Source organism: Engystomops pustulosus, chromosome 4, assembly GCF_040894005.1.
Source record: "Engystomops pustulosus chromosome 4, aEngPut4.maternal, whole genome shotgun sequence".
Classification (NCBI taxonomy): domain Eukaryota; kingdom Metazoa; phylum Chordata; class Amphibia; order Anura; family Leptodactylidae; genus Engystomops; species Engystomops pustulosus.
This window is the reverse complement of record NC_092414.1, coordinates 199,800,214-199,817,436: the sequence shown is the minus strand read 5'-3', so window position 1 is coordinate 199,817,436 and position 17,223 is coordinate 199,800,214. Positions and strand designations below refer to the sequence as shown.

General features: G+C 48.3%; 1 protein-coding gene across 1 annotated transcript; it reads left to right on the top strand.

The window, feature by feature from the left end:
- The first annotated feature begins 114 nt into the window (after positions 1 to 114).
- Positions 115 to 10,853, top strand: BNIP3L (BCL2 interacting protein 3 like). The gene is made up of 6 exons (XM_072149392.1): positions 115 to 255; positions 3,163 to 3,343; positions 3,732 to 3,798; positions 7,581 to 7,684; positions 7,920 to 8,069; positions 8,632 to 10,853. The coding sequence occupies exons 1-6, from the start codon at positions 216 to 218 to the stop codon at positions 8,678 to 8,680; spliced, it is 591 nt and encodes a 196-aa protein (XP_072005493.1). The 5' UTR covers positions 115 to 215; the 3' UTR covers positions 8,681 to 10,853.
- The last annotated feature ends 6,370 nt before the right edge of the window (positions 10,854 to 17,223 follow it).

Here is a 17,223-nt window from a genome sequence, read left to right as displayed (position 1 = left end):
ATTAGGACCGCGCCATGTGAACACGACCGGAAAGAAGGACGCTTCTCTGCCACGTAACTTCATGGTTAGCAAAGGGTTAATAGGTTTTCCTTTTAGTCATGTGACCCTCAGGCCCCGCCCTCTCCCCCCTCAGGTGATGAAGCGGGGTGACGTCACGCGGGGTGTGGCTACGCAGTGCGGCGCCTTCTCCCTCAGTGACCGGAGCTGCGGCCGTCATGTCTGACAACAACAACGGGGAAGAGCCGGCGCTGCACGGTGAGTGTGCTGGGGGCTCCCCCCGGTGGTCGGGCGGCGGTGACGGGACGGTGAGGCGGGAGGGGACGTGCGCGCGCACCCTGCTGCGGCCTCTTGTGTTTCGGGAGAGACGGGGACAAGGCAGCGGCGAGACAAACATCAGAGGCGGCCAATCAGAGGCCAGCACAGGGGCTTGTGGGCGGGGTCTAAGTAAAGAATTTGCAGGTTCGGGCCAATCAGGAGCCGGGGCGGGTGTAGAGGGGCGGGGACGTGCAGAAGATGTACACAGTGTTGTTATTGTCAGCCCTGCGCTGGGATTGCTGTGGCTTGTAGTCCCACCCCCGGTCATGTGACCAGCAGGCAGTAACCTGCTCAGCGCCTGTGGCCCGGGAACTGCATTTTTCTACAAGTCATGCTGGGAGTTGTAGTTCCACGCACTGAGAAGGCCGCAGAGCTGCGCTGTGCCCGTGTTGTGTGAGGGTCATAAGCCACCACACGTGATACAGGTCATATGTCAGCCAGAGATCTCAGGATGTGTGCGCTGCTCTGATAACTGACCGTGTCACGTGACCGAGGGAGGGGCGGTGACCTCACTAGGGGCCATGAGGTCACTGGTGACGTCAGCGGATATCTGGTGGTGATATGGAATTGAACAAAGTGACTCTCCTCCTGCAGAATCTAAACTTGACTCTTCTCTGCTCAATGTCACATGACTTTGGAGGAGATTTTATTATGGTGATAAAGAGATAATCCTAGAAGGGACATTTCATCCCCTACCTGAGGGGGCTGCTAGTGTAATGGGGGAAAATCTAATGACAGGTTCTGAAAGGAGTTACTCAGGGAGGTGAAGAATACATTAGATGTATGTGGGATCATATGATGTCCTGCACTGTACTATGTATCCGTCTTATAGCTGGCTCCTCTGTTACTCCTCATGTCAGTGTGTGACTACATTGATACTTGTGACTATTCCCAGCAGGATGTGTCTCCAGAGGAACAGTGTAACATGATCAATGTAGTAATGCTAGCAGCTTTCCAGGAGGGATAATAGAGGGATATCGGGAATCGGTGCTCTACCAGGTGACCCTCTGCTATCCCCGGGTCTATGGGACGTATAGAGAGTCTCCATGATGACTGTGGAGGAGCTCTATACTAGACACTACTTACTGTACCGCTATACAGGTAAGTAGTGACTAGGGAGATGCTCCCGAAATCTCCTGCCCAAGGCTTCCTAAGAATTACCGTCATATATACAATATTTTCTCAGGGTTTTGTAGGATCTCTTATTATACCCCTGCATCCTCTGTTATTCCTCCTGGAAATGCAGGGTCACATTGTCTTTGTACTGAAGAATCGCTCTCGGCCCCCGGTCACTTGTCACCTCCTGCGTCACCGCCACCAAACACAATTCGCCTGTAGCAAAACATTCAGGTTGAGTCTCGTGCGTCTTCAGTCGCTGCCATGTTTTACATTCTTCTTAGGAAGAAGCGGGTCCTCAAAGGCAGCAGTGTCTGGGGGAGCCCTGATGCTTGGGGTGTCCTACCCCTCCTGGCCACATGGGGCAGTATTTTGTGTACTGTGGAGTGTCACCTGCATTGATACATTGTAACAAGATGCCTTGTTAGAGTTATGGTTTCTATGCTGGATACATTGTAACCTCTCCGGCCTGTGGAAGCCGCTCTCCAGTGCTCTGGTGGTGAAGGTCTCTCCATTGTGTCTGGCAGCAGTGACCCTGCAGCGTCCGGTACTGAGGGGATGACTGGGATTTGGGGGCTGGATGTGGCAGAGATGGCAGCGTGCGTGCAGGACTGCACACTGTAGGGGCGGCTGCTCCCACCCCCTCCATCCTGGTCTCACCCAGCGGAGGATGGGAGTATCTCAGGACAGACTTACAGAACGGATTATCCTCCTGGGGAGGGAAGGATTTAGAGGAGATGCCCTCAGATATTGTAATATCAGGATATAATATACATGAATACTGTGTAGAGTAGATGTTCTCTCCTGGCCGGGACATGTGGAGCACACTATGGCGGTAGCGCTGTACACGCTGAATCATCAGGGTTACTGTACATGATGATCTTCCTGCCATGTGTCAGGTCACAGTCAGGATCTCTGTGTGCTGGGTGCACTACACGGGTCATGTGCCTGTATCCGGAGCCTCCGCAGATGTGTAGGTGTGGATGATGGGATCAGGAGGAAATGTCTTGTGCTCTTCCTTATCATTATTATCTTATTTTCATTTAAAAATCTGCAAAACTCTGATCCAACAAAAGTTTCCGATTTTTAAAGGGGCTCAAAATTTTCTTTGAAAATTGAGTAGGAAATTACAAATTGCATGTGTATGGTGGGTGGCTGGGGGGGTGGTGGTGGTGTGACTATTCTAGCTCCTGATTGGCTGCAGAGATCACATGACTGAGACCTGTAGGTGTATGGACATCAATGGGGCTGATAACAACAGGTATCAGTAAGACATTGAATTTGAAGTGTGAAGTGACCCCTATAGCTGTCACAAGGGGTTGGCACCCAACTTTCCTGCCTATCATGTTACAGGTGGCTATCCCTGCCTGCGGGAGTTTGGAAAAAGCTGGATAAGACTCCTGGCTGGTGCATGTTGTGCTGTGTAATCCTATGATTCAGCAGTACGTGATGTACATGACTGCATCAGGGGTTAAATCCGGCACATCACAGGACCGTTTATAGGCGGCTGATGTTACGGAGCCGCTTCCTCCTGTCATTCCACTGTTGGGAGCTCATCCACGTGAGGCCGGGCTCTGGGAGGCTCTAGACGTGTCACACACTTTGTTGCCGCTCTCATAATCCGGGTGCAGCCGCTCGGGGAGGTTTATCTGTAGCTGTACTGCCGCGGCTGCTCCGTGTGATAAGACGCTTCCATCCTGGCTGACCACGTCCCTCCGTGTCTCCTCTCAGGCTCCTGGGTGGAGCTGCAAATGAACGGCAACGGGAACAACACGGACAGCAACAGGAATGGAGGCCTGGAGCACGTCCCCTCGTCCTCCTCCATCCACAACGGGGACATGGAGAAGATCCTCCTGGACGCACAGCACGAGTCCGGACAGAGCAGCTCCCGCAGCAGCTCCCAGTGCGACAGGTAGGGGGCTGCACCTTCCACGTGTCTTTAGGTTCCCCCCCACACAGTCACGTAGAATAGCTACCCCCCTCACTTGGGGCTATGGGACCTTTCATACAGCTATCTCCGGCAGCCCAGTATCAGGGGTCTTCTTTCCTGTAATGGCTGGGGGTCTCGGTGAGCATAGTCCTAACTATTCCAGATTTGGATGGTGTGGGCTTCCTTACTTGTGCCATCCCTATAAGGATAAAACTTCTCCTATGGAGGCGTCACGTCTTCAGTACAGTAGTGATTCCTGACAAACGCTGTGTGTGTTCTTAGCTAGTAGCATTACTTTCACCTCCTATGTCTCCTTCCCCTCCTCCTCCCCTGATACATGTAACATGGCTTTGTTCTTCTCCCCCCGCAGCCCCTCGCCTGAGGAAGGGCAGATCACCTTTGATGTGGAGATGCACACGAGTAAAGACAGCTTCCAGGTAAAGTGTCCACGCTGTATACACAGAGACCTGGCATGTCCCGGGGCAGCCCCACACGCTATCGGGGGCATCCCAATGTGACTATAGCACAGGCCACATGACTCTGTAATAGTCCTGCCTGTAGTCATGTAACCCCTCCCCCTCATTCATCACAATGGTGAGGTACTATACCTGCGCCACCAGGAAACGGGCTACTGCTGTGACGGCTAATTTGACCCCTTAGATGCCGCAGTCAATAGTTAACTCAGTGGTGAAAGATAAGGAAGGGCTTCCTCTATTACCCTATCATCATGAGGGGCAGTACTAGGGTGCCAGTTATTGCTATGGAGGTAGGAGCCCTAGCTATTAAGTCATTGATATTGTTCAATTCACCTCCTAAATAGTGATCAGAAAAAACCTGACGTACCCCTAACATAGTACCACAAAAATGCAGCTCTTCCTACAAAAAACAAGCCCTATAGAAGAGCTGTGTGACACAGGATAACATTTATAATATGATCACAAAACTTTATGGGTGTAAATACTAAGCATTTAGGGGCATCGCCTAGAGACGTGGTGTGTACCCCCTGGATATTGGGGGGCTTCTGGTCACTAACCCCATTACTAGATGCAGGGCAGCCATCAGGAAATTCGGGGCCCCATACAGCAAAAGTGTCTGGGCCCCAACACACCCCAAAACCGAACAAGCCTCCTGCCCCCCGCAGTGACCTTTCACAAACAGGGTTTGAGGCCTGTTGCTACGACAAGGCACACTCTTCTGGTAGATTGCCAATAGGAGTCATACTATTGAACGTTAGGTGCAATTTTTCACATTTTCATAAAAAAAGCTAAATCCTGCTATTGAGGGACCTGCTCAGGTTTCAAGTCACTTTGAGAGGCCTAAATAAAGTAAAACCCCATAAATTACTCCATTATAGAAACTATACCCCTCAACGTACGTAAAACAACTTTTATGAAGTTTGTTAACCCTTTAATTGGTTTACAGGGGTTAAAACAAAATCGGATGCAATTTCGAAATTACATTTTATTTGGCTAAATTAATGTGTTTTTCATAAAATGTACAAATTCTCAGTGGATAAAATTCCAAAACGCTCCTCAAAATTTGATCCCCCATCTCTCCCGCGTATAACAATACCCCATATGTGGTGGTAACCTGCTGTATGGGCACACGCCAGGGCATTGAGGGGGAGCTGCGCCATTCAGAGCAGATTATGCATTGTCACTTTTTATTGGCTATACAATCTTTATTTTTTTGGCAATTTGGACATATAAGGGCTTATTTTTTGCGACATGAGATGCACTTTACAAATACTTCATTTAAGTGGGTCTATAGCTTTTCGATGAGATTTTATTAACTCTTTAATGTATGGAGGAAAAGAAAATTGTCAATTTGGGGTTTCTTTTTTTTGTATATTTTGGGGGTCGTACACCATACACTAAAAATACTATAATATTTTCATTCTATAGATCACTACGATTACGGTGATACCTCATTTATATAGTTTTTCATTTATTTTTACAATTTTACTGGAGAAAAACTAATACAGAGGAAATCTTATTTGTTTCTGCATCGCCATCTTTTCGGGAACTTAACCTTAATATTTTTTGGTTGACAGAGCTAGTTTAGGGCTTATTTTTTACGTGTTGAGTTGTTCTTTCAATTGGTACCATTTTGGGGCACATAACTTTTTTTGATCACTTTTTAGAACATTTTTGTAAAGGGATTTTATGAAAATTTATATTTTTGGCGAGTTTTTCGGGTTTTGTTTTTACGGCGTTCACCGTATGGGTCCAATAATGTTTCTGACTTATTGTACAGATTGTTACGGACGCGGTGATACCAAATATGTGGGGGGTTTTGGTGATTTTCAGGTATTTTTACTTTATTAGATGTGTATAGGGAATGTTTGTGTTTAGGGGACTTTAACTCTATTTAATTAATTATTTTTATTAAAAATTGTGTTTATTCAGTGTTTTTAACTTTTTTTTCTTTACTTTTACAGGCTATTTGTTCAAGCTATTCTTCACCTAATACAGTGTAATACAGATGTATTACACTGTATTATGTGAAACACTGAGCATGCTGCGCATGCTCAGTGTGTCACAGCCGGGTCCTGCCAGGAGGCACGGACCCGGCACCCGGAAGAAGATCGCGCAGCCCCGGGCACCGGCAGTCCCGGGGCTGCGATCAGAGCAGCGGGACCCCCCCGGTAAGCGCCGCGGGGGGGTCCGAATCCTGTTAAATGCCCCTAGCACGCCGCGGTCAGCGCGACCGCGGCGTGTTAGGGGTTAACACCCGCGATCGGAGAAATCTCCGATTGCGGGTGTTAGAGGAGGGTGTCGGCTATAATATATAGCCGACACCCGCAGCTTCTGGCCCCGGCTCCATTCAGGAGCCGGGGCCAGAAGTTTGACGTACTATTACCGCATATTGCGGGAACGCACCTCCCGCCATGCAGTAATAGTACGTCAAATGTCGGGAAGGGGTTTACCAGCGGCCCCCGGCGCCTCCACCCCACACATATTGTGCAGCACAGACCGCACAGTCTGCGGCCCACCGGCCGGGCCCCCCCCCCTCCCCCCCCCTAGTGTCTTAGAGTCCGGGCCCCATAGGGCAGTACCAGTTGTACTGCCCTATCGGCGGCCCTGACTAGATGGAGCCTTGTCCCCGTCACACGCCTCATGCTGATAATTATAACTTCTTCCTATTACATCACACATTCCCGATCTGCTGCTCATGGATAATTGGGGTTGTATAACCTGAATATCAGTATCCGGTGCAGTGTTATTATCGGGCACGCGTCGCCCCACGTAACGTCACATCCTGGGTCTATGTAGGAGAAGATATATAGATAGAGAGAGATATCTGTGTCTGTCTGTCTGTATGTCCGTCCTGTGGCACATCAGCAGTGGACCCTGAAGGTCCTGTAAGTAGCTTCCAGCATATCCTATAGGCTCACAAATAGATGGAGGGACTTGGTCAGACTCACACGCTCGTCCCCCATAGGAGGGAGTGACCTCAGGACTGAGTTACATGATGATAGATCCCACATCGGAGTATAAGGTACAGTCATGGAAATAATGCTGGAAATGGGTAATTACATGGGTGCATCCAAATATTTACTCACTGAGTCCTGGATTCTTTTTATGGAGCAGAAGAACCTGCTGGGTGACACTCCAGGCCCCCGGGGCGGCGCCTCTTGCACAGTCTTTATATGGCAGTAAAAGCAGCGCGGTATCTATGGTGGACGCTCTCCTAGTTATGTCTGGGTTATGGTTTTGGGATGACACTGTGTAATGCAGTGTGAGGTGTCAGCCATTCAGCATCTATGGATATATCAGCATCGCCCCCTTATCTCCTGGAGGTACGACGTGTTACCCAATTAGCCATAATAAGAGACAAATTACTATATAATATCGGCAGCCTCGTATCTCTTATACATCCCCAGACCCCGGTATGTGGCCGCCCTGGTCATAGAGACCTCACAATCTAGAATCCCCTTAAAGGGGAAGATCTCTGATACTCACATAGTACTGAGCGACAGGACACATGCTCCACCCCCATCCTCTGGATTGCTGGGGGTCCTGTTCTCGTGATCAGTGGGGGTCCAGCAATCGGACCCTCACCAATCAGCTTGTTATCTCCTGTCTGCTTAAGTAATTGTACCACCCCTTTAAGGACCCTGCCCTGTATCTCTCATCATCCTGTATCACTCCGAGCGATGGGGCTCTCTCCTACCTGTGTATCCAGAGACTGACCACAGATGTATTTGTTCTTTTAGTCTGAAGAAGAAGAGGGAGAAGGAGAGAAAGAAGAAGAGGCAGTAAAGAAGAGCGCAGACTGGGTATCCGACTGGTCAAGTAGACCCGAAAACATCCCCCCAAAGTAAGCCCCACACCCCATGTTACCCTCTGCCCACCATGTCTGTGGACCTCAGGGCATTGGTGTCCCCCTGGAAAGCTCTGCATGAAATCTATGATTTGGGGGTTGTAGAGGCCGGAGCTTCCTGTAGTAATATGTAATATATATAATATATAGTAACATGGCTCATGTATATCCCTCTGACCTCCACACATTGGGTTAGGCACATGGTGACCTCGCTCTGGTGTTCTCTCTGCAGGGAGTTTCATTTCCGACACCCCAAGAGGTCGGTGTCCCTGAGTATGAGGAAGACGGGCGCCATGAAGAAAGGAGGCATCTTCTCCGCAGAGTTCCTGAAAGTTTTCATCCCTTCTCTTTTCATCTCCCACGTCCTGGCTCTGGGGCTGGGGTAAGTGTCATAACCCGGGGGGGGGGGGGTTGTCCACTATACCCCATGTATTTTTGGAATGTGTATAAGTGCTGGGGGGCAGGATAATTTACCAATATACATCGATTACATGATTCTGGGCCGGTCTGTATGACCTCACCTTACCTTATCGCTTTGGACGGCTCTGTGAGGCCACCTAGTGGTAGCTGTAAGGCACTACCAGCTTTGCCACCTATGGCAATTTTCATAATCAGATTATTGGGGGGGTGGGGTGGTGTCTAACTTCTACTTCCTGTGCTACTGATCGGAGTGGGGCGCGGATATGAGACCCCCCACTAATCGGGTCAGTATCTCCAGGCGGTTCTGTTACATGACTGTCTGTGCGGCAGAGATAAAGCTGCAGAATATTTACTTTCGCTTTGACTGCGAATCGCAAAGAACACGTCCTCCAGATAAAACCCGAGGGGCGAGATAAGTCGTGGGAAGCACATCCACCCTTTCTCTACTTTGTGTCACTTTTATCTGTGAGAAGTTTTCCTGCCAATGTTATAAGACGTTTTCTGATGTTTTTGTCTCGTTCCAGCATTTACATTGGGAAGAGACTGACCCTCCCCTCGGCCAGTTCTTATTGATGGAGCATGACCTGGAGTCCCATCCCCCCCCCCTCCCTGACCCCGTGATGGTGTGTTCCTGTCACATTTGTGCATTTGAACTTTTTGCACCATGTTAAGCATGACTCCAAGCACCCTCTTCTCGTCACCCATCTTACAAGCCTATGGTGGGGGCCCCTCGGGGAGCAGCGATCTCTTAATGTGAAGACCCTGGACTCTACAAGCTCATCTCAGAGGCGCCCCCATCCAGGGAGAAGAAGTGTCTGCCTGAAGCCGCTCGGGTCCAACTAGTCCTTGTCCGGCTCTGAACAGAAATTTTTTCTTTATGGATGACCCCAGCGCTAACAAACAGAACCCCAAATCTGTAACTTGATCACCCTGCAGCCTTCTGGTGAGAGCCCCCGACTACACCAACTAAGGGGTGACCACCCCATCACAGCCCGAGGGTCTTATCTACAATTCTTTACGGATTGCATGCTCTTACCCCTGTTCATGGGGGAATTTGCCTTTTTATTTTCTGATTCCCGACTCAGGATTATTACAAGTGGGGACTCGCCGAGAATCATTCATTCGTAGCCGCTGATCTTACATCTAGTAGAAGATCCTAGTGTGAACTGTACCGAAGATCATCTCATCTTCTATAGATCCCTGGACCCATAGCAGTATTTGTAGGGTTACTAATCTCACTGACCTCCCCCTCCTAACACTGATGACCTGGATCTACAGGATTTGACTGCTCTGCCCCCTATAGGACAGTCATTTTTTTCACTTTCTCTCTAGGTTTATGTCTTTATTGTTTCGTCTGTAACATAAAATGTGAATTAGTAGCGCAGAGAAGATCTCGGATCGGATATAGATACGTATACAGGAAGTATACACGATCACAGGTCAGTCTGGAGCACTACTGTGAATGAGGAGAGGTCCGAATGATGAGGGACCTAATGGAGGGACGTGACATCAGCCCCGGGACTCTTCATTGCCAGCGTTGTGGACGCTATAAATTCTGTAATCTCCTAATACAGTGATATATGCAAGTGAAGACTAGTGGCCAATGTAGCAAATCCTATATAGAGGATATCAGCCCGTTCTCTGGATGCCCATACGGACCGGGCCGGCCCAACTTTAATCCCCCTGACCCATTAGGGGTAAAGTGTTTCTTAGATATACTCCCCTTAGACAGAAGTATCTGTATGATGCCCTAACCTGACCAAGTCACACACAGGGGGAGGGGGCTTATAGCCCTGTATAGATAATAATATCATTATCTATACTGACCGTTGGGTACTTGGTTTAACCTCCAATTATGAATAGTTGATCCAGCGATGCAATCAGGGACTAGGGAAACCCTGTAGAGTCAGACCTGGGCTCCTGTTAATACCCCAGAGATGTCTGTTGTAAAGACTGCCCTAAGATGCTGATACGTTATAACATGACAGAAGAAATCACGGCTGCCCAAACCAGGAAAAAGCACAAAAATGGGGGGAAAAAATTCATGCACTCGTACCATGTGACCACTCTCTACTCCATTGATTGGTCAAGGGGGCTGAGAGTGAGGAGGGGCTTACACAGGAAGTTGGGTATACACAGGAAGTGACCTTCCCGCCCTCTTCCTAGAACATTCAGAGGCTGTGATTTGGCATTAGGACATCGTACAGACGACCCACCTAAACCTCATCCCATTTCCAGTCCGAAAAAAAAGTTAATTATATTAAGGCGTATCCGTCATCACTGTACATGATCGGACCAAGGATCCAGTGTTATATTTAATACTTACTTGTTTACAGGACTGACCACATCCAGGGTTAATGGCCGCCCTTATGGTTTGCGCTTTGCAGTCAGCGGAGCCTTGCAGTGCCGTGTTTACCCCGCAGGGCCCCCGTAATCGGGGGGTGCAGGATCTGATTTTCTATCTAGTAGTTAAATGAGTGCACCCAATGCTTCCGCCTGCAGGGGGCAGTCAGGTTGGAGATCACTTATATGAGAAGGCTTTCTGTCCAGTGTGACTGGGCGCTTCAGTGATGTCACTGACCACGCCTACAAAATGGCCACCCCCCCGTTTCTGTATAATCATTGGGGGCTCTTTACACAAGCCACCCAGACAAGGTGAATACTGAAGTCAACTTTACTGAGTTTCCAGGGAAATTCCTAAATTGTAGCTGTACTCATTTTGTACCATTAAAGCTCTCACTCTCTACCCTGTGGTCTGGGGGTGTTATTTGTGGCTACAAATCCTGAATCCTATTGTATGATACATATAATATAAGGGTTATCTTATGTCATAAATGTCCCACATGAGGAGCACTCGGTTCTGGAGGACTGAGTGTGACCATACATGATCTGGGTGGACACGGTGTAATACCACATTTGCCCTGCAGTGGTCACTGTCCTCATCACCAGGTTAATTAAAAGATTTTAAGTCTGAAGTCTCCTTTAAACTAGTGAACAGGACACCGGGGACCAGAGAAATATATTACTTCAAAGAACAAATAGTGGTAAGTGGCATCTACACTAACCGGCCACTTTATTAGGTACACCTGTCCAACTGCTCGTTAACACTTAATTTCTAATCAGCCAATCACATGGCGGCAACTCAGTGCATTTAGACAATCTCCTGCAGTTCCAACCGAGCCAGAAGGGCTGGTCTGAGTATTTCAGAAACTGCTGATCTACTGGGATTTTCACGCACAACCATCTCTAGGGTTTACAGAGAATGGTCAGAAAAAGAAAAAACATCCAGTGAGCGGCAGTTCTGTGGGCGGAAATGCATTGTTGATGCCAGAGGTCAGAGGAGAATGGGCAGACTGGTTCGAGCTGATAGAAAGGCAACAGTGACTCAAATCGCCACCCGTTACAACCAAGGTACGCAGAAGAGCATCTCTGAATGCACAGTACGTCCAACTTTGAGGCAGATGGGCTACAGCAGCAGAAGACCACACCAGGTGCCACTCCTTTCAGCTAAGAACAGGAAACTGAGGCTACAATTTGCACAAGCTCATCGAAATTGGACAGTAGAAGATTGGAAAAACGTTGCCTGGTCTGATGAGTCTCGATTTCTGTTGCGACATTCGGATGGTAGGGTCAGAATTTGGCGTCAACAACATGAAAGCATGGATCCATCCTGCCTTGTATCAGCGGGTCAGGCTGGTGGTGGTGGTGTCATGGTGTGGGGAATATTTTCTTGGCACTCTTTGGGCCCCTTGGTACCAATTGAGCATCGTTGCAACGCCACAGCCTACCTGAGTATTGTTGCTGCCCATGTCCATCCCTTTATGAGCACAATGTACCCTGTAACATCTGATGGCTACTTTCAGCAGGATAATGCGCCATGTCATAAAGCTGGAATCATCTCAGACTAGTTTCTTGAACATGACAATGAGGTCACTGGACTCAAATGGCCTCCACAGTCACCAGATCTCAATCCAATAGAGCATCTTTGGGATGTGGTGGAACGGGAGATTCGCATCATGGATGTGCAGCCGACAAATCTGCGGCAACTGTGTGATGCCATCATGTCAATATGGAGCAAAATCTCTGAGGAGCTTCCAGCACCTTGTTGAATCTATGCCATGGAGAATTGAGGCAGTTCTGAAAGCAAAAGGGGATCCAACCCGTTACTAGCATGGTGTACCTAATAAAGTGCCCGGTGAGTGTAGATCCAGCAGAATTAAAGTTATAGCTTGCAGGTAGTCTAGGGCAGCAAAGGGGTTAATTTTTGTATTCCCAGTGGTACAGGGTGGTGAGGAGGACAATGATCTAAGGCAGTGAATGAGTTAATGTCAATATGGTGGTCAAGGACAGTGAAGGTGTCAATGGCAGAATCCCTTGTGGTCTAGGGCAGTGAAGGGGTTAATGTCAGATTTCCCGGTGGTCTAATGCAGTGAAAGGCCTATTCCTGGTAAGTTTCACACTTGCGGTAGCAGGAGACGGACTCTAGGGAGACCCTAGAAGGGTAACAACCCAGCAGCAGGACCGCTACCTTAGTCTTTGTGCTAAGAGGAGCACTGCCAGAGCCCTGCAAAGTGACCTCTAGCAGCCACCAATGTGCAGGTGTCTGCACAAACCATTAGAAACCGACTCCATGAGGATGGTATGAGGGTCCGATGTGCACAGATGAGGGTTGTGCTCACAGCCCAACAATGTGCAGGAGGCTTGGCATTTTCCAGAGAAAACCATGGTTGGCTAATTCTTCACTGGTGCCCACTGAGCACGGAGTCTGGAGATGCCATGTAGAGCGATCTGCTGCCTGCAACATCCTTCAGCATGGCCGGTTGGTCAGTGGGTCAGTAATAGTGTGGGGTGGCATTTCTTTGGAGGGCCACACCGCCCTCCATGTGCTCGCCAGAGGTAGCCTGACTGCCCTTAGGTTCCGAGATGATATCCTCAGACCCTTGTGAGACCATATGCTGGTGGTTCCTCCTAATGCAGGACAATGTTCGACCTCATGTGTCTGGAGTGTGTCAGCAGTTCCTACAAGATGAAGGCGTTGAAGCCTTGAAGGCAATGAACTGGGACATCATGTCTCACTCCTTCCACCAACATCACGAGCACCACAGACTGTCCAGGAGTTGGTGGATGCTTTAGTCCAGGTCTGGGACGAGATCCCTCATGAGTCCATCCACAATCTCATCAGGAGCATGCCGAGGTGTTGTAGGGAGGTCATACAGGTACATGGAGGCTACACACAATACTGAGCCTCATCAGGAGCATGCCGAGGTGTTGTAGGGAGGTCATACAGGTACATGGAGGCTACACACAATACTGAGTACTGAGCCTCATCAGGAGCATGCCGAGGTGTTGTAGGGAGGTCATACAGGCAGGTGGAGGCCACACACAATACTGAGCCTCATCAGGAGCATGCCGAGGTGTTGTAGGGAGGTCATACAGATACATGGAGGCCACATAGAATACTGAGTCTCATCAGGTACATGCCGAGGTGTTGTAGGGAGGTCATACAGGTACATGGAGGCCACACACACTACTGAGCCTAATCAGGAGCATGCCGAGGTGTTGTAGGGAGGTCATACAGGTACATGGAGGCCACACACAATACTGAGCCTCATCAGGAGCATGCCGAGGTGTTGTAGGGAGGTCATACAGGTACATGGAGGCCACACACAATACTCAGCCTTATCAGGAGCATGCTGAGGGGTTGTAGGTAGGTCATACAGGCACGTGGAGGCCACACACAATACTCAGCCTCATCAGGAGCATGCCGAGGTGTTGTAGGTAGGTCATACAGGTACATGGAGGCTACACACAATACTGAGCCTCATCAGGAGCATGCCGAGGTGTTGTAGGGAGGTCATACAGGTACATGGAGACCACACACAATACTGATCCTCATCAGGAGCATGCCGAGGTGTTGTAGGGAGGTCATACAGGTACATGGAGACCACACACAATACTGAGCCTCATCAGGAGCATGCCGAGGTGTTGTAGGGAGGTCATACAGGCACAGGGAGACCACACACAATACTCAGCCTCATCAGGAGCATGCTGAGGTGTTTTAGGTAGGTCATACAGGCACGTGGAGGCCACACACAATACTCAGCCTTATCAGGAGCATGCTGAAGTGTTGTAGGTAGGTCATACAGGCACGTGGAGGCCACACACAATACTCAGCCTCATCAGGAGCATGCCGAGGTGTTGTAGGTAGGTCATACAGGTACATGGAGGCTACACACAATACTGAGCCTCATCAGGAGCATGCCGAGGTGTTGTAGGGAGGTCATACAGGTACATGGAGACCACACACAATACTGAGCCTCATCAGGAGCATGCCGAGGTGTTGTAGGGAGGTCATACAGGCACAGGGAGACCACACACAATACTCAGCCTCATCAGGAGCATGCTGAGGTGTTTTAGGTAGGTCATACAGGCACGTGGAGGCCACACACAATACTCAGCCTTATCAGGAGCATGCTGAAGTGTTGTAGGTAGGTCATACAGGCACGTGGAGGCCACACACAATACTCAGCCTCATCAGGAGCATGCCGAGGTGTTGTAGGTAGGTCATACAGGTACATGGAGGCTACACACAATACTGAGCCTCATCAGGAGCATGCCGAGGTGTTGTAGGGAGGTCATACAGGTACATGGAGACCACACACAATACTGAGCCTCATCAGGAGCATGCCGAGGTGTTGTAGGGAGGTCATACAGGCACAGGGAGACCACACACAATACTCAGCCTCATCAGGAGCATGCTGAGGTGTTGTAGGTAGGTCATACAGGCACGTGGAGGCCACACACAATACTCAGCCTTATCAGGAGCATGCTGAAGTGTTGTAGGTAGGTCATACAGGCACGTGGAGGCCACACACAATACTCAGCCTCATCAGGAGCATTCCGAGGTGTTGTAGGTAGGTCATACAGGTACATGGAGGCTACACACAATACTGAGCCTCATCAGGAGCATGCCGAGGTGTTGTAGGGAGGTCATACAGGTACATGGAGACCACACACAATACTGATCCTCATCAGGAGCATGCCGAGGTGTTGTAGGGAGGTCATACAGGTACATGGAGACCACACACAATACTGAGCCTCATCAGGAGCATGCCGAGGTGTTGTAGGGAGGTCATACAGGCACAGGGAGACCACACACAATACTCAGCCTCATCAGGAGCATGCTGAGGTGTTGTAGGTAGGTCATACAGGCACGTGGAGGCCACACACAATACTCAGCCTCATCAGGAGCATGCCGAGGTGTTGTAGGGAGGTCATACAGGTACATGGAGACCACACACAATACTGATCCTCATCAGGAGCATGCCGAGGTGTTGTAGGGAGGTCATACAGGTACATGGAGACCACACACAATACTGAGCCTCATCAGGAGCATGCCGAGGTGTTGTACGGAGGTCATACAGGTAAATGGAGGCCACACAAAATACTGAGCCTCATTTGTCTTGTTTTACGGACATTACATCGAAGTTGGATCAGCTTGTAGTGCATTTTTCCACTTTAATTTGTGTGAATGACTCCAAATCCAGACCTCAACTTTGTAAAGAGCAAGTTATTCAATGAGATTATTGCCTTCATTTAGATGTAAGATGTAGTGTCATATGAGTGTTTTCTTTATTCTTTTGAGCAGTGTATAAGAAATCGGAAGGAAAATCAAATATATTAAAAGTCAAAGAAACTATTTTTATTTAAACATTCAAGGACATTCATTCCCTTAGATATAACTGTATTATATTTGGGATGACTTCCAGAACTGTCCACCAGAGGGCAGATAGACAATGTTCTCCTGACTGGTCTGGGTTAGTTTTCTGCGCTGTGATTGGTTGCTATCTGTTGCTTTCTTGCTTTTAGAAATTTCAATAAAAACTTGTTAAAAAATTGTCATGGAATGAGAATGATCCTTGTCTTGTTAGAAGGGCCTCCTGATACTGAGATAACGACATGTAGTGGGGATTTATTAGGGTCATATTACACACCAGTTAGGACGACCCCTTTCAGTGATTATCCTATCAAAGATTTCCTATGGATGAGCAGTAAATCATCTGCCCCAGGGTCACACATAAACTGACAATATGTCCTGAGTGCAAAGAAATATTCATTTTATGCAAATGAGTACTCGGGTGCACCATGGGCGTGGCTATACAGTCTCGTGGGGAGGGGGGGACTGTCAATCATATGCGAGGGGGAGGTGCTGGGAAGGTGCAGCAGGTCTTGTGGCCACGCCTACGGTGCACCGAAATGCTGATCATTTGCATGTATATAACAATGCGCTTGTATATAGAATGGAGGGGGGGGGGGTGCTCCCAGATCCTCTCTGCTGGTGCTACAGGTCTGTAGCCTCCACATCGGGCGCAGCCATTGTCACACATTAGACAGTTTCCATGACAACAGTGAAATCACTTGTCAGACGCCTCTACAGACACCTCACCGGAGGACACAGAAAATGCTCATATAATAATCACCTCATACACTGCTCATATAATAATCACCTCATACACTGCACATATAATAATCACCTCATACACTGCACATATAATAATCACCTCATACACTGCTCATATAATAATCACCTCATACACTGCTCATATAATAATCACCTCATACACTGCACATATAATCACCTCATACACTGCACATATAATAATCACCTCATACACTGCTCATATAATAATCACCTCATACACTGCTCATATAATAATCACCTCATACACTGCTCATATAATAATCACCTCATACACTGCACATATAATAATCACCTCATACACTGCACATATAATAATCACCTCATACACTGCACATATAATAATCACCTCATACACTGCACATATAATAATCACCTCACACACTGCACATATAATAATCACCTCATACACTGCTCATATAATAATCACCTCATACACTGCTCATATAATAATCACCTCATACACTGCTCATATAATAATCACCTCATACACTGCTCATATAATAATCACCTCATACACTGCTCATATAATAATAACCTCATACACTGCTCATATAATAATCACATCATACACTGCTCATATAATAATCACCTCATACACTGCACATATAATAATCACCTCATACACTGCACATAT

Bases quoted from the DNA above. Each gene is read 5' to 3' on its own strand.
- BNIP3L (XM_072149392.1), top strand. From the start codon at position 216: ATGTCTGACAACAACAACGGGGAAGAGCCGGCGCTGCACG. The intron at 256-3,162 runs GTGAGTGTGCTG...GTCTCCTCTCAG, and splicing joins GGAAGAGCCGGCGCTGCACG to GCTCCTGGGTGGAGCTGCAA. The intron at 8,070-8,631 runs GTAAGTGTCATA...GTCTCGTTCCAG, and splicing joins GTCCTGGCTCTGGGGCTGGG to CATTTACATTGGGAAGAGAC.